This window comes from Amblyomma maculatum, chromosome 5, assembly GCF_055883805.1.
Source record: "Amblyomma maculatum isolate TAMU_Amacu chromosome 5, ASM5588380v1, whole genome shotgun sequence".
Lineage (NCBI taxonomy): Eukaryota > Metazoa > Arthropoda > Arachnida > Ixodida > Ixodidae > Amblyomma > Amblyomma maculatum.
Genome location: NC_139348.1, coordinates 119,400,016 through 119,422,062, shown reverse-complemented (window position 1 = coordinate 119,422,062; position 22,047 = coordinate 119,400,016). Strand labels below are relative to the sequence as shown.

Below are 22,047 nucleotides of genomic sequence, written 5' to 3'. Positions count from 1 at the left end.
CATTACAGTCAGAACAGGCGCGGGATCCCCATTACGGTTACACAGCGTCGCTCTATGAGGTTTGAGAACAGAGTTAAAAGTTAGGCCGGCCAACCAGTGAAGTACGTATATTGGCGTGGAATTGAGGAGTACGTCCAAGAAAGTCACTTTTTTCAACAAACAAAAGGATATTTATAGCTAGTCGTTCATTTTACACCGCATAATAACTTTAGAACCGAAAAAACATAACAACACGATAGCGATAAAAGACTACTCGGTAAATGTCAAGAGAAAAAGCGTTAATGTTCAAAACACTGCCATGAAAGAAGACTATAAGAATAACAAAATTATTCCAGATATAGTAGCTAGGGACAAAAATTACACAGCAAACACGGCGTAAAACACTAAGCCAGATCAAGGTCTAAATAAAGGCAAAAACAATATTCTATTAACTGACAGTCTGGGGCAAGGAGGATTTCTCACGGCTTCCTTGTTCGTTGAGGAGTCGTTGTCGCAGAGTTGATCGGTAGCGGCGGCAGTACAAGATGAGGAGAGACGATGAGTTCATCGCGGGCTTGGTGAAAAACAAGGCGCTGTCTCAGAGCGGCCGCGAGAGAGGCCCGGAAGACTGAATCTTCCCAGAGCGCACTGCCGCGTTCCTGCTGCGATGTGCCTTTTAATACTCGGCTGTTTCGGCTACAGCCCATCGTCAAGGACGCTCGCTTGCCGGTTGTTGTCCCGATATTCATGTCGAAGCTTGCTCAGAGGAGCGGGGAGATCCCGTAAGTTCCGCTTCATATGCGATGCTGGAGATCCCGTAACTACCGCTCTATAGGTGAGGCAGCTTGTGACTATGACTTTGCTCAGCAGTTTGACATCAAGGCACTGTCAGGCACTTTAGCAATTGATTAAAAGTGTTTAGTTTGTCTGTTTTTTTAAATAATGGTGCAGTACCTGCAATACTTCTCGGTGGAAACCTGCACTTACAATTAGGACATACAGTCTGAGACACATCCTGTCAGTTTTATAATTATCAATTCGAAACTAGTCTCCAAGGTTTTCGACGGCAAATGAGACGTGAAGTGCTTTGGCATCATATTTAACAAGATACAATGAACAGCTGCGTCATATTTTGATACAAAATCACGTGCTTCTCTTTTCCGACGCTTCTGGGACGATGCGGTGACATTTTGTCGCAACGTTAGGTCGAGGCAATAGAGAGTTTTAGAATAGGGGGCCCCAAGCTTTGCGGCCCCCAAGGAGCTTGGGGCGTCGAAATGCGTATGCGCAGAACGTAAGGCGCGCTTGGGGTCTTGGGTTAACGCTAGGGGCGGCCCCTATTTTTCGGAAATAGCGTTCGCCCAAAGCCGTCATTGGGTCGTTTGGGTTACGGCAACATGGCGGCGTTCGGCCAAGCGGCGGCCGCTCGCCTCGGCACACATTCGTCGTCGCCGTTCCATGGTGTCACGCGTTCATGGAAAACGAAAGGCCAACGAAGCTTATGTTATGTCTCATGATGCCCGCACTACCAAATTTTAGCGATAAAACGCGCTATATTTTCTGATTGCTTCCGGATTTACCGAGCTGCTAGGCTTAGCGAGTTCGCCTCCTTTGGTTGCCATGGGAACCAGACGGCGGAAAGCGCGGAAGGTTCAAATGAGGTCTCCCGGTCTCGGCCTGGATTGACAATTGGCCGATTTCGTCTTGTCTGACTGAAACGGTTTATATAACCGGTAGTCTTAAGATAGTTTTTGCACAATAATAGTACTTTTTGATTAATAAAATAGCGTTGTTGGCTTTTATATATTTAAATGCTTGTCTTGGTTTACCGTCGTGGCGCTGTAATCGACGAACGCAAGCCCGGCTCAGCTGCGTCGGGAAAACCCCTATTCTAAAACTCGCCGCTAGGCTAGCACGCCGCGCCGCCGCACGCTATTACCTTGGGGGCCCCAAGCCTTGGGTTCCCCTATTCTAAAACTTCCTAATGACGCCTGCGTTTGGACGTAATGGGCAGCACAATCTACCGTGCAATATTTTGAGGCGGCCGCGCCGCTCATATTAATTGGCGCCCCTCCGGACTTGCCCGACTGCTCTCACTTGCGCAGTGTGGCGTTGGGCTGCTGCAAGAAAATATCATAAGATTATTTACGGCACTCTACCTTTTTATTGCTTTTAGCAATAATATATCTGAAGGACGGAAATGTTGCGTACTTTCCTTGCTTTCACCTTTCATTTTGCAACACAGCCATTGTGTATTAGTTAAGAAATAACAATCTAGATATCAGTAAAGAAAAGAGGCTATGCGACAATCGCAGCTCTTCGCTCTTCACGAGGTAGCGTTTTTCGGAAGTTGAATGTCTAAATGATCAATCATATTGACTCAGGAGGCATTACGACGCGTGAATTTCGGTTACAACTATAAAGAGCAGCGAGCCTGGTGGTGGTAGAATGACTTGAAGGTTTGGCCCAAGTTTTTGTAATCGTTTTATTTTCTAACCAAAATAATGCTCCATGTGCTTCCCGCTGGCACGTAAGTGGGTGTATAAAGATGGGTACGTATTTTTAGTTTTGTTATACATTCAAGCTTCTCTGCTCTATACATTGCGAAAAAAGGAAACATCTCAGCTTTTATTTCTGCAGTAACATGATACGACATAAAAGTAAGTTGTAGAAATCTAAAACTTACCCCCGCTCGCTGATGTGAGTTGAATATGTGTCTCGCTGTTGTCTTTGATCACTACAAAATTTATTTGTGCAGTGCTGAAAAGAAATTTGAAATGATTATGAGTACATAATAGACAGATAAAATACTATAACGGACCTCCTTCTCAAAGTGATTCTTCTGTGAATCACAAAAAAGACCATAGGGAGAAGAGAACAATAAACAGTTCATGCGAAGTTATAATTATAGCTGCTAAGAGGCGTATAAACAAACAAGTAAATAGAGCAAAATGAAAAATGTTGTGAAAGGGATGAAAGCGAAACATTAAAGCATTTTCACCTGTGGCGCGAAGACAAAAATAACTGTGAGCAAACAGGGCACTATCAGTAGCATTGGTAGCTGACGCGCCACTTGTTCCCTAGCTTCTACTGTATTTAGGAAAACTAGGCCTTTTTATATAAGCAGTACTTTCCCCGTTTCTTTTAACCTTATCCTTTTTCACCTACTGGACGTCTCAACGCAATAGAAGGCCTAAGCCAGGCCTTGTGTGCAGAAGACATCACCATTTGGGCAACAACCGATAGCGCACGACAGATCAATGATGTACTCCAGAAAGCAGCCAGCAGTGTGCAGAACTATCTCACAGACTGCGGATTAATCTGTATTTTTCACCTTCCAGTCAAGTTCCAAACAAAGACCCACAATCCGATGCAGACATCATTCGCATCCTAGGCCTGCACATTTGAAACATGGGGGTCACCGCGACAGTTATCGCTAAGCTCCGGACGAGGTGTGAAGTCAGCAGAATGACCGCAGAATACGCGGGTAGGTTCCTCTGCACTTACAGAGCCGCGTAACTAACACCGCATTCCCTTCCATTAGTATCGCAGTCATTTCGCGTTCATTTGGTTCACTGTGCCAGGCCGCAGTTTTTTCAACGTAAATATTGTTGATACGTTGCAAAGTACTTTCTTGTTCAATTCATAATTGTACAAACACTTCAAATATGCCTTAAAGATACGTACGATTTGATCATCACGTTTGGCCTGTTTCTGAAAATAAAAATAGGATATTTAGAATTGTGTTCCAAACGCATAAAAGGCATACAAAATCTCGCTTGTAATATTCAAGCATGATCTAGCTTACTCATGAAACAGTAATATATATTAACTGAAAGCAATCTCTCTTCCTGGGTGTAAAGAGGTTGTATTAGATAGTAAATTCAATCAAAATTTGGCCAAATACTCTCTGGAGTTTCGGTATTCATTTCGCTAGCACGATGAGGCGAACATCCTCCCCCTCTCTTGCGAGGGGAGCTCTCATCCTTCCCATTCTGGCCTCTTTTCCCGGAGCTTCTGTGGAGATGGTGGGGGTGAGAGTGACTGGCGTAATGCACCGGGCGGCCCCTCCTTCCCACTCCGGTCTGAGCGGAGGGGGTGACGACGCCGCTACGTCGGGGCATTCGGACACGCTGCTTAGACCGAGGAAGAACATTCGGAACCCAAATAAACCGCTTCGCCCGATGGCCGTGCTTTGATGTGTCTTCCTTTCCTGGCATGGATGGGGCATTAGCTAGCGGCATGGCTTTCGGCTCGTAGAGTACAGCCCAAGAGAACACCCACATGCCAGCAGCACAGTATTGCTGTGCAGCTAAATTTTTGTTCATTCACCATTTCCTCGTAGCAAAGGTATGATTGAGTATAAACAGAAGATTTGGCCAGGGGTCCTTAACAAGAAGAGCGAGAGTTACTTATGCTTGTAAGTACAAGCCGTCACTTTTGATTTACTCTTTTCTGGCAGGACCTAATGTATCTGCAGTATATGTGCCAGTAAATACACTACGAACATACATAGCGAACGATCAAGGACAAGCATCTACCAATCAGTAACTAGCAGCTGACAAAGCCCAGCAGCCACTGGTCGTAGGTTTGTATACCTTGAAACGACCCCATGGCATGTAATTGTGAAGGAATGTGTATTCACCAGGCCCCTTGTGCACCAGTAGAAACATCCTACACCACAACAAGAGTTTCGAGTTACTTGTTTTATTGGAGCGTTATATCAATATGGGGTGGTCTTTAGCACAATGTCGTGTTTTGCAATTTCATTAAGAAATTGTGACAAAAGAATGTTGGAAGTTTTATGTGAAGAAGCGATGATTCTAAATCCAGCCGAAGATGAAGGTCGCTATCACATGCATGGTGAAGGCGGTGCTTATATGAAGAGTAGAGAACAAATTTATTGACTCGCAGAACAACATGAAGTGAAAGAGCATAGATGTTATTTGCACAGCTAAGCGGTTAGGATTTCAGGCGGCGCCAGGTGGCCGAACTTTGTTGGACTTCAGTGACGCGCATGGTCAAGGGCATGATCTGGACTTGGTCTTCCGGCCATGTGCTGAGCAGAATAGCCTCCCACCACTCCCGTCTTTCACTGCCCTTATAGCATGGAGTAGTTTGGTTTTGGTTAGGTTTCTGATATTTAAAGGGCAGAGCAACTCAGACTGCGAGAGATGGCGAGTGGAGGACTGGAAATTTCGACCACCTGTGGTTTGTTGACGTGCACTGACATCGCGCAACACATCCATTTAAAAGTGGCCCCCGAAGGCGGACTTCTATTTCATATGGAGACCTCCACTATGCCTCCTCGCAAAGTCTGAGTTTCTTTGGGATACTTTGGGAAATTGCGGCTCGCGGACTCGAACAGATAAGAGAATGTGGTAAGGTTTGATAAAACTAGGAATCAAGATAAGGGTCTGCAAGGGCTCACTTGTGGTAGGACCAAACCACATTGCTTTGGGGCAGAGATTTCTGAACTGTTGGACAGCTCATTCGGGAATAACGTCAATGTATTAAACTTTCCACGTAGGTAATTAACATCCCCGCGCACTTCGTAACGTAGGTAGCTATTCACTGCTTATTTGAGGAGCGCTCGGGCGTATTCATGGATGGCTGTACTTCTGATATGTCCTAATTTCACTTGAAAACACATGATGGGGATTACGGGTAGAGAATGTGGGATGAACGGTGGAATACGCCTAGCAGGAGCGTTGTTTCGGTGCAATGTCAAGTTACGAATACCATTTTTGAGTCTGCGATAATATATTTAGCATTACTCTGAGCAATTGCCACATAAATGGCAGCTTCTTTCGCATGGATTGGTCAAACTACTGTATCGAATGTGCACAGCAACCAAGAGGTTTCGGGGCCATATCGGGGACTCCTACTAAACTTAACTTTCACCTTGCTGGGCTCTGGGGCAAGCATAGGTTTGAAAAAGGCCCTGTTCATTGTGCTAGTTTCCGCTTTGGATTTAAAAGCTACCTGAATGCGGCGTAGGAAATAAGTTTTTATTGGAGGTTACATGGAGCATATTGTACAGTTGTGTCCATTGTTGGGAGGTAAGCCTAGTGGTAGAGTTGGGATGTTGTGGAAACGCTTGTATTCTTCAAATACGGATATGAAAGAAAACGCTTCGGATGCGGACGATATTCAAGCTGCGGTTCTCTATGCTCTTTTTTCATGTGTTTGCGTAACACAAAGTAAGAGTGAGTACCGAGTTGCAGGAAAATGAAGAAATATTGCATCGCATCTTTCAGCGAACGACTCTTTTAGGCAGTAAGTACATCTCCACAATAATTGTGATGCGAACAAAGTTTAAATCTAGTGAGTTCAGACAGAATACTCACTGTAAGTTTGCAATATGGTAGCAGTCCAATGTGCGTTCAGCGCCTTTTTCAATGCCTCTAAGGAACATTGATTTCATGCACTTACAATTTTGCCTTTCAGGTGCATCTCTGAAAACCGTCAGTAAACTTAGTGCATCTGTGCTTTCAATCACCTATACCAGACAAAACAGGCACAATTAGCGAATAAAGTAGCTTTTAAGGAAAATATTTTCAAAACTTCGAGACTGCAGTGGACCTTAAAAGCCATTCTTATATGCTTGTTCTCCAAGATGAACTATTTTCACAAATGTTGATGAACCTGCGTATATTCCGTGTTCTGCAGTTTACGAGCAGACTCATATATTAGTGCAAACAATTTTTTTCAAGTTTTTTATAGTCAACTTATCCCTGCAGATTCGACTACATATCACTTTATGTGATGTAAAGCGTCGACAAAGGATCCTCATTTTTTTTTACTTTCATCATGAGGATAAAACGAAGCATGAATATTAGAATGAGAATCCAAAATATATAAAGGACTGGGTACATGTGATGTTTCAATGCCATTATTCTTGCCTTGTCCAGCGGCAGCTCTTTCTGCGAACGCTTTGCGGCATAGAAGATGACAATATAGTGCTTTTCAACCATGGTACGCTCTTGCATATATTTATGTAAGATATGTGCTCTAAATATATTCGCCTTTATACGTACCTTCTGGTAAACTTCTATTCCTAGCGTTACAGCACAATTTTGCAGAGATTATAAAATATACTAGATTTGTTTCTTTACTCGTCACTCTTCCTAATCCTCTTCACACACCACATCATCCTCCCCTACAATTCGTTGCCTTCACCCTACGTTTTCTAAATTTTTCTGGACATCCCTCGCCCTCAGCTTCACTTTGTAAACTTTGCTGCTCTTGATCGCTCTCGTGTTTACTATCATCGGAACAGCCTAGTTTTCATCCTCAAAAACATATTTGAGATCAGAGTTAATGCAATGGCATTAACTGTCTGATCCCCTACAAACTCTAAGTCAGGTGTTGTGATCAAAATATCAGGTGTAATACGTCTGGCAGGTGGCAGCTGGCAGGTGATATCTCAAGGCGGTCATTGGTCGGTGAGTTATGGGCTTGCAAGGGACCGCGTGGCGAGGCCATGAGATATACCGGTGTTTGCGGGAGCTGTTAACTTCGGTACTTTCTTGAGTGGGTGAAATGGAGCCAAGGGGCTACGGGACCGTTCAATCTAGAACCACACATACAGCCGTTAGCGATATCTATTTTACTCTAAATACGAAGCACATGTGGCCACCAAAGTTTGTGTCATTGTGCTGAGAGGTTTCGAAGGTATTAAGTCGAACTTGTGCAAAGTATTCCTCCTTAAATCCGATTGCGGTTGTGTCAAGCCAAGTGTGTCTTCCAAGCACAGATTTCCAGATTTCTCGAAGTTATTAATAGAACGAATTGCAGATGGAGCCAGTTCATGGTATATTCGCTCGTGCGACGTCGCATGTGCAGGTGACACAAGCGAATTAGCAAGAGCTTCTAACTGTGCATTTCGTTCGACTATATTCGTTAATACGGAGTGATATAAGACGACAATCGTGAAAGGTCTTCGAGGGGTATCTTCCCGGTAAATAATGAGAGGCTGTTAAGATCCTTGTGTGACCGGCCACACAAGTAGACTATGGTGTAGTCGTATTTGGGAATCCTTAAGATCGAACCGTAGATGCGACCGGCAGGACTTTTGTTGTAACAAAGCCAACACAGTGTGTGAGAGTCGGTTTAAACCGTGAATGGCCTGCTTTGCAGGTAAGCTTGAAATTTAGCAATAGCGCCTGCCAGGGCTAAGTTCTCTTCTTCTTTTACAGAGTACTTTTCTAGAAATGATGGCGGGCGGCTGACGTAGGCGATCAAGTGATAATTTCCTGATTGGCGCTGGGAAAGGGCACAACCGATCTGGTAGTAATTGCCGTATGAATTTCATTAGAGGCAGGTGCATCAAAATGTGTTAATGCAATTGCAGTGGTGACCTATAATACAGGTGTAGTAGGCTTTTTATTGAGAGGTTCCCTCGAAAGAGAACTTCACTTTAATGAAGTTCTCCGATGACGGTGAAGTGCTGAATGAATAAACGAAGTACGAACACTGGAACAAAAACTGCTAAAGTTAGGCATGCAACCTGCTTCTCTCCTCGTTTTTTTTTTCTTTTTTCTTTTTTTTTGGGGGGGGGGGGGGGGCGGGTTATGACTAAAATCTACTACATTTGAGAAATGGCTTAATATATTGAGCTGACAGCGCGCGTAACGGCATTTTGTGATCTGAAGTGCAGCCCTGCGGTTTGAGAACGATGGCGTCTTTAGATGGGCAGCAGGAATAGCTCAGAGATGGATAGCGAAGTTGCTGAGTCAGACTGGTCAAGCCGGGACCGGGAAGGAACACGTGGAAAGTGCCTCTACATTAGCTACAGTACCTACGAGGAGTTGGAGGGCATTTGCTGGTATGTTTTCGGAAGGTATTTTGCTTGCGAAAAATTTATTAAGACGTATGTGCACAATCCCGTTAGTAATGATTGAAGTTGATCTATAGACCAAAATTTAAAGGTTCCAAAACCATACTTTTCATTCCAAAGGCACAATATGCCCTTTAGATGTTTCCTCAATCACTTGAAAACATAGACCAACGTGGGGGCTACGACGGCAATCGAAGTTTCATGGCCTGTAAATATAAATGGGGGTAAACATCAGCCTTGAAAGGGGACTGGAACGATAGCAATAATGACTGCTATTGATAGCTTCGATTTCTTATGATCTCTCGGATGTTCTGCCTTTGCTGCTGGCCTAATGACAGTTTAATTTGGGATACTATTAACGCAGACATACATACTAGCATAGAGTAGCAATATTCCATATTATATGAAATTTCGCGCGACGTAAATCTAAAGCCCCGTTTTCACAAAGCCTCATTACAATGTCTCTGTGGTCTAGGAGTTGCGCGTCTCTCTTGCGATTCTAGAATCCAAGAGCATTGATGTTAGATCTCCTCCTCCGGCGTCAAAGTCGAAGCCCGAGTTGTCAGCACCTGGAAACTCGGCCATGCCATATAGTTTCTTTACATCAAGCCACTCGGTGAACAGTGTGTGTAAGTCAAGTTGCATGCCAATTATCACCTGCCTGGGACACGTCCGTTATTTCTGGCTCACTCATGCAAACGTGGTACGATCCAAAAGGTAATCATCAAAATAAACAAAACGCTGTTTTGGAAGAACGATAAAGAACTTGGACTCTTGGAGATCTGAAGCGAGGGTAACATTGGGCTGGCTGTTAAAACATAGGGAGCAAAAATGCGCTGAAGACGGGGACGTGTGGTGTAGAATTTCCGCTCGCTATCCCATGAGATCAGTGTGGCATAAAAAGGCCTAAAATCGAGGGAAATGGCTCTCCGAATATGATGATAAGCTGGTGATATTTGCAGTAACTCAATTTCTTTACAAAGTGCATCGTGACTATCGAAATGACTTCAAGACGTGGCTGGTCATGCGACGCAAACTAGAAAAATTAAAAATGCTTTTTTTTTTTATGACACAGTGAGCCGAACATATGCAAGGGCAACATTTCATGTGAAGTGTCGCAAGGCTGTTTAAAATATAAATATATGGCCAGAAAGTATGGGAGGCGGAGTAGAAAGCTACCTAAGTTAAGACTGCAGGTGAGAGGCGGACAAATTCAACATTGCAAAGGCGATGCAGAATGGGTAAAGGTGGTTGAAGGGAGACGGTTGGTGAATTACTGCACGTTATGCTGAACAGTAAAACGCACTGCATGGTTATAGAGTCAGTGAAGACTAGGAAGGAAATGTTCAGGGTTGTGGTTTAGAACCGTAAATAAAAAAATTCTAGGGAGCACTTTACAAGACTAAACTGCGATGAGGCAAAAGCCTCTATCGTGCGGTGGTCCAAAGCCTCTTTCTCTCTGTCTCCACTCCCGCCTTCGCAATGACGCGATAGCGTAAGCAACCAGCCAATATATAAACACCCCCTTTAACCGAGCCGTGAAACTACCTGCGTGCCTAAGAATTACGTGAACGCAAGAGTCTTGGCAGGCTGCTCTGATATCACCCTCCCATATGAAAGATCGAGAGGCCCGAGCTGGCAGCTCCTGCCAAACGTTATGTCAGGAAGCCCTACGTCCAGGTAGTGCTAGGACATGAGAGCTGCCAGCTGCCGCCTCCCACGTAACGAAAGCGTTACGGACGGACAAATACTATCCGCGACCACAAGTCATTAACGGCTGTCGCCCTAATAGGTTGTATGGTGGGCAAAATTAGAATTCCTCCCACTAGCAGAATGGAAACCGTCGACGAAAGATGTGCCATCTGCGACATGCACAGCAGGCTGAGGTTATAGGTCTCTGCCCTTTTATTTAGCGGCAGGGTAGGTGAGGCACGTCGCGGAGAATACTGCTCCTATATCAATCAGCGGATGAACGGCTACTTGGTCGACTAGTACGGTGAGAAAATTACGGCGCTAACACATCTAGAAGTATTTGGTCAGATGCCGTACTGTAGCCTTACCCCCAGACGCTGCGCTTGCTAGTCTGCTCTTTCGGAAAGGTAATAGGGACTAGGAGAGGAAAAGCGACGGAGTTGGGAAGAATGGGACTGATTCAGTGTATAAAATGAAATTGACTTAATAGGCGATGGTGATTGGGGAGCGCTAATGGCGGGACACGTGACTGGAGTGGTAATCGCAGCAGGAAGAAGTTGGAAGCCGGGAGTGTTGTGACCGAAACTATTCGTTTCGTGTAAACCCGAACAATATGACCGATGCTTGTATTGGTGAAAAACGTACGCCTATTATTGGGTGTGTGTCAATCGGGGGTAACGACAACGTGGAAAGGGATACGTACGTCAGTCATAATAAACAGCAGGAACCGTGCCGTCATTGGAAGGACTAATAGCTGCAGAAAGGAGATGTAGCTTGGCAATCTTGCCGAAGATAACGACCTAATTGAGAGGAGCATCAAGGTGGTGGCTGTCTGCAGCATGCGGCTGTAAAGTAGGGCGTAAAGTGGCTTCGAGATCTTGGTGGACCATACAGGTCTCAGTTTTGGTCGATGTCGGCTAACGTTGAGGTAGAATATCCTAATAAAACAATGTCGCAGCCGTATCAGGAAGCCGGGTGAGTTGCTCTAGATGAAAGAACTTTTAGGATCTTTGATTCGGGTATATTTTTTGTGATATTTTATAATAACTGTACCGGTTTGCCAGCATGTGCCATACTACCTCCAATTATACTTCTGGTAAAGATTATTGGATACGCCGCGGCAAATAAAAATAACTTGCCACCAATATTCGGGCAACAATATCGGCCAGTATAAGGAATATCGCATGGGCCGCCAATATTATTCTACTAGAACAAAAATTGCGGTGGGTTGAACTTATTACAGTGATAATAGAAAATACATACCGCGCAATATTTCACACTTAATGATTATTAATAATCGGGCAGCCCCCAATGTGTTATTTTGATTTCTTCCTTACAGGGGAATGATATAAGTTGGGAAAACCTGATGCTATCTCAATAAGCGTCTGCGTGGGCATTACATTTGCTAAAGTTACCCATTTTCCAGCTAACTGCAAGGAATGCAGCAGAAAAACCATGTCGCTTGCGGGCCTTGCCTGCCGGAGTACAAAATGCTATTGTTTAGCCTGGAAAAACCAGAGCATGAAATCTTGGATGCCTACCACAGCGTGAAACGAAAGGATTTGCCAATATATTTGTGGTTCTTGGCCCAAGTGAAACTTTTTTAATTCGTACTGTGAACGCGTGTGTGATATCTATCTCGGGAATAATTCAAAAGGACCAATGTCTCTTAAATTTGGAACTTAAGTGGTGGTTTTTCTCGCATCAGTAATCATACACATTTTGTCTTTTCTCTCTTCCTCCGGGACGCTGCTTCTGTCCATACCAATTCTGGGGCATCGCGTTTTTTTTATAGCGCTTCCAGGAACGCTTGCCTTTGGTGAACTGAACTTTTGTAATGTTTATTGGTTGCTACTGACTGCCGCTGAGATGCGTACTTGTTATTCTGGTTTTACCGCGTGGAGTTATCATGAGCATTTTCTTTGATTACACTCAGTGTAGCAGAAATGTGTCTTTATCATTTTTATTGCCGTGAAAGATGCGCCGCGATATATATGGGAATATTATAGCCACTCGCGTTAGCGTCGACATAATTCCAGGTTGTTTTATTCAGCTTTGCCGGATTTACCTAAGCCAACGAGTGCAATGCGCATTCGTAGTTATCGGCCGTGAGGAGGCTCGCTGCAAATACTGCCGCCGAGTTTCTCAGCTTTTTTTTTTTTTTTTTGCGTGCGTTATGCAATATAGACAGCATATGGGCTATGGCATTTCTAATATTATCAAAGTATTTTGTAATTTTAATTCGTATCAGTGTTTCTGTGCTGGCAGCATTCATCTGTTTCTAAAATTGGTGATTATACTCACGCAGCAATAGGTTTATACACAAGATAATGCAGCATAGAGAAAAATGATCATGTACTTTCATTGCTTGTTTTTTGTTTATGGAAAAGAGAAATAACTACACATACCTGCAAAGTGTAGTTGTAAATCTGGATATTTTTTTGCTCACGCTCACGCGCTACTTCTACAGTTTTTGCAGAGGGCTGCGCTGTGAATAAAGTTGACATAAAATATTGCCGAGGTTTAGAACCTCATAAACATGTTCCTTGATGCTCAGTAAACACATATTTTAAAGCAAGTGTCAAAACCGAAAATTCCACATTACCCCCCCCCCTCCTCCCGGATTGCAATACCTGTGTAACTATCCCTCATTAAATCCAAAACTGTAAACCCCGATACTCTATCTCAGAAAAGGAACATTGTGAAATTATTGCGGCCTAGCTTTACAATATATGTACATAATTTTTTGCGCTACCCAGCCTTCACATATGCACTTGAGAGTCGCCACACCCGGAATAGTTTACTTGCCATGTGGAAAGGACAAACATAGCAAAAGTGACAGAACATTAAGGGCAAGAATCCAAGGAGCCAACTTCGTGTTAAATTGCGATAGAACTCACTAACCAGGGCAAGACGTCTAACCAGGGCAAGATGTCTGAGTGTAGTAGGCATTCCTAACATTACAATCCTCTTGTCAATCTGACGCCTTGCTCAACAAAATCGAGCTTGTCGGCGGTGCCGCCTTTCTTACTACTGATATTAAGGGGCCTAGCCACTTACTACGACGTATAGAGAATATTAAAGCTAAGCTTATCAGGAGGACACATTTTGAGCAGGTTTGCCGCTTTGTTTACACGGTGTGACTATAACATATTTTTATTATGTTACAATCACGGATATATCCTGATAGTGCTCTGTCTACAAAAGTTCTCAAGTGGTGCAGCTTTCTCAAAGGTCCACTTCACTAAGCAAGACAGCGCACAAAGCGAATATCACTTGGTCGCAAAAAGAAGTCGGAACGATGCTTTGAGCTCGTTCAGGATGGTTCGTTCGATTATATTGGTGTAGAGTAAATTTATTTATTGGCTGAAACATTCGACTTTCATAAGGATTGTGAGCTTGGTTGGTGTTCCCCACCCTAAATCATCACTATTTGATTGTCTTCACATCGCTCTACACACACACACACACACACACACACACACACACACACACACACACACACACACACACACACACACACACACACACACACACACACACACACACACACACGCACACGCACACGCACACGCACACGCACACGCACACGCACACACACACACACACACACACGCACACGCACACACACACACACACACACACACACACACACACACACACACACACACACACACACACACACACACACACACACACACACACACACACACACACACACACACACGCGCGCGCGTGCGCGTGCGCGCACATATGCGTGTGTGTGTGTGAGAGAGAGAGAGACATGTCTCTGCATCTATTCTCTGGAAAAAAAAAAATGAAGTGCCGGTGGACTCTGTTCCCAAGTGAACGAGAACGTTGGTATCTAACGGACGCAAAAGTGATGTTCTTCGACGGTCTGTTCGGCTGATTAAAATTCTCATTTTGATATCCTAAACCCCGCTTCCGCATCTGTGTTCGCCTTAAATCCTATAATACGTCCCATACAAGTCACCTCACATCAAAATTCACCATGCCCGCTGATGGCCTAAATATGTCAGGCGCTTTCTAGTTATTGACATAAATCAAGATTTCAACTTTAATTTAAAAAATAATTACATGTGATAGTGAGATAACAGGACTACTTACTGCATTTGCTCTCGTCATCGCATTCTCCGAGAGAGTTACGAAATTTGTTTGGTACACAGCGGCACACAGCTTGCCTAGCTTCGCACCGAGAGGGCAGTATTCCAGTGCATCTCGGCTCTAGCACTTGATGATTCGTGCAGCGGTACGGCTGTTCGTTGCTTTTCTTGCATTCTGAAGAGAGAAAAAATGTTGCCTAATGCTTTATACATAGATGAAAGTAGATTCCAGCGGAAACTGGCAGCTGTTCTGCAATTGCAGCAGAAATCTCCATCCACCTAAGCCCCCTCTAGAGCGTCATACAACATGTATAGTGAAACCAAAGTCTGACTATTCCTACGGTAGATGTTCCCAAAGGTAGCGTAATGGTACCATGAACAAAACTTCAGATTATTCACTTGATACTCAGCAGCTTTGATAAGAGCGTTTCGCTGGAAATATAAATATTTTATAATTCGCTCAAAGTTTTCTTCTCCCTCTTATCTACCAGAAATCAGCAGATTGCTTAGAAATATTTATTTGAGCATTTTTTATGGTTTTCAGTTCATTATGCAGACGTGTGAGGTTTCCCAGAGTTTTAACAGAAAATACTCATAACAAATTAGTAAACAAATATGAAATTTTAGCAAAGGAATATTACTCCTTACTCGAAGAAACCTTTAAAGAATCGTTTCGTATTTCATCTATTTAAACAGTATATTAATAATAGGGGCAACTTATGTCGAATAAACAACAGTTCCTAGAGAAAAACCTTCCAAGCAGCGTCCAAAATATAAACAAAGTTATTTCAACGACAGTGCAGGGATCTTACCAGAATGATTGGTTACCGATCGAATGTTTTCTGCCATGAATAGTTTCCACTAGACGGGTTCCTGCCAGACAGTGCACTTTGATGAATACCCCTTTGATCACACAACGAATTTCTATTGATCGGTGCGCTATATGTCTGGTGGTAGTGAACACAATACAGCGAGTATGCCAGATGAACATGGAATCTGCCGGCGCGAGCTGATTTTTAATTACCCAAATGAACCGAACCTCTTTTCATCAAGCTAATGTGCCCTTGTCATCAACAGGAGCAAAATTCTTTGGATCCTTGTAGAATTGTACTATCGTGCTAGTGGCAAGGTAAGTGCGCAAGCCAAATTCTTATCACACACAAAAAAGAATTTTTTTAAAATAAGAGCGAGAATTTTTTATCAATTATATGTTATTGTTTATTCCGTTTCGATATAGATTTGCGACATTCTAGACATAAGGCATCTTCTTCTAGAAAGCCCAGAGTGTTATCGCAGCCAATATCCAGCAGTGTGTCTCCTTTCTTAGCCTTGAAATATGGCAACGCTTCGTATTTGACGGTGCTGTAGGCCCGTTTACGTTCTTTCTGTTGCAGTACGCAGTGACCGGAGGGGCGTGAAAAATAACTGCAGTAGAAAATGCAGGGAAAGAACAAAGCTGAATTACGACAGGCATATTAGCCTGCTAGGCTGTAGCGACCTTAAAGCTTTTTTGTGGCAAACACGGCTCCGACTTCAGAGCTGCCAGTGTATTTTAATTGTTTTACCCTACCCCCCCCCTCCATATTGATGGGTTATTTATTATTCATAAGCTTCAAGCGAGGACTATTGCTGAAAAGAAACAATGTATTTGATGGCAAGGACATATAAGATGACAGGGGCATGGACATAATAGGTTACGTAAAAGAAACAGTTGCTTTTGCTGAGGAAGTGAGGAATCGATTTCAAGAATTAGATCTAGAAGACAGAGCGCCTGAAGAGATGTGGACTGATGTTCATGATATAATACAAGAAGTTGCTACGAAGGTAGTTCCAAAGCAAAAGAAATGCAAGAAAGAAAACTGGTTATCTGAAGAGGCTTTGCGAATAGCTGAGAAAAGGAGGATGGCAAACGTTACGGGGAGAAGAAAAAGATACAAGGTTCTCAATACAGATTTTCAGAAAATAGCAAGGAGAGATAAGAATGCCTTCCGGAACATACAGTGCCAAGCAGCTGAGGACAACAGCCAATTGAGGAACACAAGAGCTCTGTATAAGACAATCAAATACATCAAAGGAAGCTTCTGTGCTAAGCTGGGCGTGATAAAGACCAAACAAGGCAGAGACCTCACTGAAGCCTCAGAGATAAATAAGAGGTGGCAGTAATACACAGAAGAACTTTACAAGAAGGACCCGGATGTGCAAACCCAACATACGACGATTGTGATTACTGATCTCGAGCCGGGCATCCTGAAGAGTGAAGTTGAATGGGACTTAGCCAGCCTTGCTAAGAACAAAGCTAACAGAATTGATGGCATTCCAGCTGAGTTGCTTCAAACCCTCAACAAAGACGCTGTTAACGTTCTGTAAACTCTATGTCAGCAAATTGGGATAACTCTGCAGTGGCCACAGGATTGAAGGGGGTCAGTTTACATCCCCATTCCAAAGAAAGGCAGTGCCAAATATTGTTCCAACTACCGCACGATAGCGCATATTTCGCATGCTAGCAAGGTGATGTTGAAAATCCTCCAAGCTAGGCTGCAGCAGTATGTGGATCGGGAGCTTCCGGACGTGAAATCTGGATTTCGAAATGGCAGAGGAACGAGAGACCAGATTGCCAACCTTTGCTGGATCATGGAGTTCCAGAAACCTATCTGCTTCTGCTTTATCGATTATGCGAAAGCGTTTGTCTGCGTAGATCACAGCAGATTGTGGAAAGCTCTCCAAGCGTTGGGAGTTCCAATTCACCTCATCTGTCTCCTCAGGAACCTGTATGAAGGGCAAGAGGCCACAGTCAGAACTGGGCATGGTCTTACTGATTGGTTTCCAATTCAGAAAGGAGTGAGACAAGGCTGCATACTGTCGCCCTGCCTATTTAACCTGTATGCCGGTGAGAAAAGCCGTGAGGAAAGCCGGTCTGGAGGAGTCTTCAGCTGGAGTGAAGATTGCTGGAAAACGTATCAGCAACCTTAGATATGCGGATGATACCACTTTATTGGCAAAATTGAAGTGGAACTCAAGAGACTTTTTATGCGCGTACAAGAAGGATGTGAGAAGCTTGGACTTTAAGTTGAACATTAAAAAGACAAAGATCTTGCCCAATCAAGTCCTGGAGCATCAAGGGACAAGATGTGGAAGCTGCGACAAATTTTCTCTTCTTGAGCTCCAAGATTACCCTGGAAAGATACTGCAGCCATGAAATTAGTTGACGCCTGCTTCTGGGAAGGAGAGCCATGGCTAGCCTTGACCGCCTAGTAAACGGCAGAGACATTACACTGGCAACCAAGGTCCGTGTGACTCGTGCTATGGTCTTTCCAGTTGTGATGTATGGATGCGAGAGTTGGACTGTAAACAAAGCTGACCGCCGAAGAATTGACGCGTTTGAATTGTGGTGCTGGCGGAGACTCGTGAGAGTTCCTTGGAGGGCCAGAAGATCAAATCAGTCGATATCGTCGACCATAAACCCTTACTGCTCATTGAAGGGTCAAATTCTAAAGTTAAAAATCAAGTTCTTTGGTCATCTGACGAGAAGAGAGGAGTCGCTGGAGAAAGATTTGATGTTGGGAAAGGTTGAGGGTCACCGGAGAAGGGGTAGGCAGCGAACGCGTTGGTTAGATGGCATCCTCGAGGAGCTGCAGATGAAGTTATGCGATGTTAGGAAGTTATCGAGAGACCGGAAAGCGTGGCGTGATAAGATCCATATGGTAACGAAGAGTCGGACACGACTGAACGACTGATCTGAACTGAACTGAAAAGAAACAGCGGCTTTTGCGTAATAAATCACAAACGATCGTAGAAGTGTTTTGCTGGTTGTTTTGCCTAACATCAAGAAAATGTAGTTCGTGCCCAGAACACCAAGGGGGCTATTGCATAATGAATAGGTGGGAGCTTTGTCTCTCTCATGGTGCTCTTTTTATTTTCCTGATACCCTTGGGAAGGGGGCACCATCGTCATTTTTGTGTCAAGGATTCTGCCATTTCATTTTGTTATAAGAGTTCTGTATATTCTGCAACAGCAAAGACACTCTTTCCTAAAAACATTTGCACTGGCCTAAACAGCTAAGTCCAGATATACCAAGCAAAAGCAGTAGTTGTTGTGAATGAGATGGAATAGTTTATTTGTTGTTGTTCTTTTCGCATCGTCTTCTACTGCGCTTTGCTCCGTTTCTTTGCAAGTCCCTCTTGTGGCTACTTCGAGAGACTCATTTTTCTCTATCATTTTTGTTTTGCCTACGTCCCACAGCTTAACGGCCAGCGGTGTCGGCAGGATAAGTAGATTCGGTTTCAAGCCGAGCGTAGTGAGCACGTGCACTAAGCATTGTTGCATCATCGATTGCATGGCACTACAGACATTCAGCAATTCTCAACGCATTTACACGCCTTCGCAAGCGAGCGGCTGCTGCACAGCTTGTATCCACCGCCACGGCGCAGCAGCAGAAGACCACTGCGCATGCGTAGTGAGGCATATAGCTAATTGATGACTTCTCGCGTAGCGCTTCGTGGAGACCGGCGACTTGTGCCGGTACGAATGAAGTTCCATGGATATCTGAAGAAGACGCACGTCTGCGATGTGCAAGAAGAAGCGAAGGAGCAGCAGAAGACGAAGCGAGCGCCGCCCGCTCCGTGCACCAGACGTGTGAAGAAGATGAGATTAGCGAGCAGGCCGCGCGCCGCTAGGCACGTGGCTGAAGGCCGGCTAAAGGTCAAACTGCGCCTAGGCAAAATGCGCGGCAGCAAGAACAATGAACCTTTCGCTTCAAACCAGGGTTGATACACTGAGCGCACCTACCTAGCCCGCTATTCCTACGTTGATCTTGTAAAAAATGTTTTCAGTGTGTCCTTACATAGCAGACATTCTCTCCTATTGCATATTCATGACACGAAAATAAATGTGCTTATCAAGGAAGAGGAGGAAAATGAGGAGGAAAGACTGGGAGGTTAACCGGTAAAGGAACTGGTTTGCTACCCTGAACTGGGGGATTATGAATATAGCATCAATACACCGATGTAATTGCATGAGACTGCGGTCATTAAGCACATTGTATTTTTTTAATATTTCCAGTTGCATGCTGGGGCTGCATCAATGGAGACTGAAATTCATTGACACATTTCCACTTACCTGTCCTTCATATGACGACTCGTGGTAGCGCTCGAACCTTTTGGATAAGCCCCACCGTGGTTGTGCGGTTGCTAGGGCCATCGGCTAATGTGCTTAAGGATGCAGGAGCGAATCACGACTGAGGCGGCAGGTTTTTGATTGGGCTAAAACGCAAGGCGTACTCTAGCTGCACTATGTCAAAGACCGTTACAGAACCTAAGGGAGTCAAACGTTCCAGTCTTGCAGTATGGACTTTCTCATAGCCTGAGTTGTTTTGTGACGTTAAACCCCACAAACCAAAGCAAACAATTTGGATAAAAAGAAGTTATTTATCTTAAGGACACACCTCTACAGCATGTCGCCTTATAATCTGAAGAGCGCAGGCTACTTCTATGTCAGATAGTAGTCAGATGGTCATCAGCGTCAGTAAATAGTTTGTATATCAATAACTAGAAACATTGGTGTTGGCTTAGCTTGGTTAGGCCTGGATATCAGAAGCGCAAAGGTTCGGCGATGCCATGGCTTAGCTTGTTGTTCCTTGGCGTAGTTGGCCCACTACATACACTTTCAAATGGATTGTCTGGGAAGCGAGGCTGAAACTCACGAGTAGCATAGCCAAGCTCACTCACCCGAACGCCAAGGTCCACTGTTCGTAAACGGCTAACCTCATCGTCACATTCAGTGTTCTTTTCAGCAGTAAAACGCACCCGCCTTGCTGCGTCACTCATACGTCTCTTTTCAAACCGCTTGGCACGCAGTTCTACACTTTCCTCGGCCCGCTCCCTGCTCTTGTTTTCATTCCGCCGTGCAGCAGTGGCTTCGGCCCGAGCAGCAGCACCCGACGCCTCGTCTCCAGCCATTATTCTTTTTCTCGTTCCCGGCATACGGTGTCACGTTGCCACGCTGACGGCTTGAAAACCTGGCGCAGTGCATCATTCTTCTTCTTCTTCTGTGACGTCACGTGGTTTGCGCATGCGCAGCTGTTGCTTTTTCTAACGACGGAGCATACGCGAGACTCGGAGTTGACTAGCCTAGAGAAGCTTTTTGCTTCAAAGAACAGCGCTTCCCTCCTTTCACCATTATCTTTATAACACTAAGGTAGAAAACGTTACCGAATTTAAATACCTTGGTATACTCATCAATGAATACCTATAATGGGTAAAACATGTCTTATACGTTACTGTCTGCACTTGATTCCTTGAAACGGATTAAAAGGCGCCTGACCAAATAAAAATCTCTTGCGTAAAGCTCGCTTGTCCGACTTGTACTCAAATATAGCATACGATTTTGGTTTCCGTACGCAATCATTCAGTGTAAAGCAGCCAGTATATTTTCTACAGATACGATCGGTACACCTCACCCCCAGAACTTCGGGCAAATCTCTGAATTGCCCACAATTAGCCAGCGGGCCGTGTTCCTACGTTTAAAATCATTTTTATCGGCTCTTCAATAATTCACTCAAAATGTACAGCAGCAATTAAGTACCTGCCTTTTTCGAGCCCGAGACCTGCCAGGCGCAAACACAACGATCTCCTGTAGGAATGCAGAATCCATATAGACATATCTGTTATTCTTTTTTTTCTGTATGCAGTTCGGGCAAGGAACGCTTTACCCGATGAGCTTGTGAATTGCCGACCGATCACCTCACTTATCAGTAATCTTTGCATGTTTGTGTTCTAAAAAATTTCGATGACACTTTGGCGACTAAAGTGATGAAAGGCGAAAGCGTGCGTACTGCAGTCTGCTAAGCGTCTATTGCGCATGTGGCGATAAATGCTGCTACAAATAAAGCGAGCGACTGTTCTTTCACATTCTGCGAGGGCATTTATGATCCTTGTATCTTCGTAGTTGTTCTATGTTTACTTTTATGTGGTTGACTTTACCAAGTGCACACCATTAATTAGTAATAACGAATTAATTACGCCACTGTCGCTAATTTTATTCTGTAAATTATTAGCCATTAATTAGTAATTGATCAGTGATTGCCATATGGGTACACAAGGCCATGCTTTTAATTAGTAATTAATGCTTTAATTACACAACTGTTCCTAATTAGCCATAATTATTAATTAGACATTATTTAGTCACTGACTAATTATTCATCATTACTTCATTAGGTATTAATTAGTAATAGATCATTGATTGCCATGTGCCATATAAAGCACGTATTTGTGCATACTGTGGCGGTGCTCTGTGAATGGTCGAGACCTTTATGACGTCATTCCGTCTCGACCAATCGAAGCCGCTGCAAAAGCCTGACACTTCTGCTTACTGCAACGATGAGGCAATAAAGGCTTTCGCCTTAATATAGCATTC

The 22,047-nt window shown here is 44.1% G+C and overlaps 1 protein-coding gene across 1 annotated transcript in view; it reads right to left on the bottom strand.

Annotated features, from left to right (window-relative positions):
* Positions 1–14,807, bottom strand: part of LOC146189340 (uncharacterized) — a 38,087-nt gene extending 23,280 nt beyond the window's left edge. The window contains exons 1-4 of the mRNA XM_084603246.1: positions 14,642–14,807; positions 6,330–6,481; positions 3,667–3,693; positions 2,666–2,739 (exon numbers count right to left, since the gene is read on the bottom strand). Coding sequence (XP_084459372.1) covers positions 2,666–2,739; positions 3,667–3,693; positions 6,330–6,481; positions 14,642–14,659 — 271 coding nt within the window. The 5' untranslated portion in view covers positions 14,660–14,807. The remainder of the gene's footprint in view (positions 1–2,665; positions 2,740–3,666; positions 3,694–6,329; positions 6,482–14,641) is intronic.
* Positions 14,808–22,047: the final 7,240 nt, after the last annotated feature.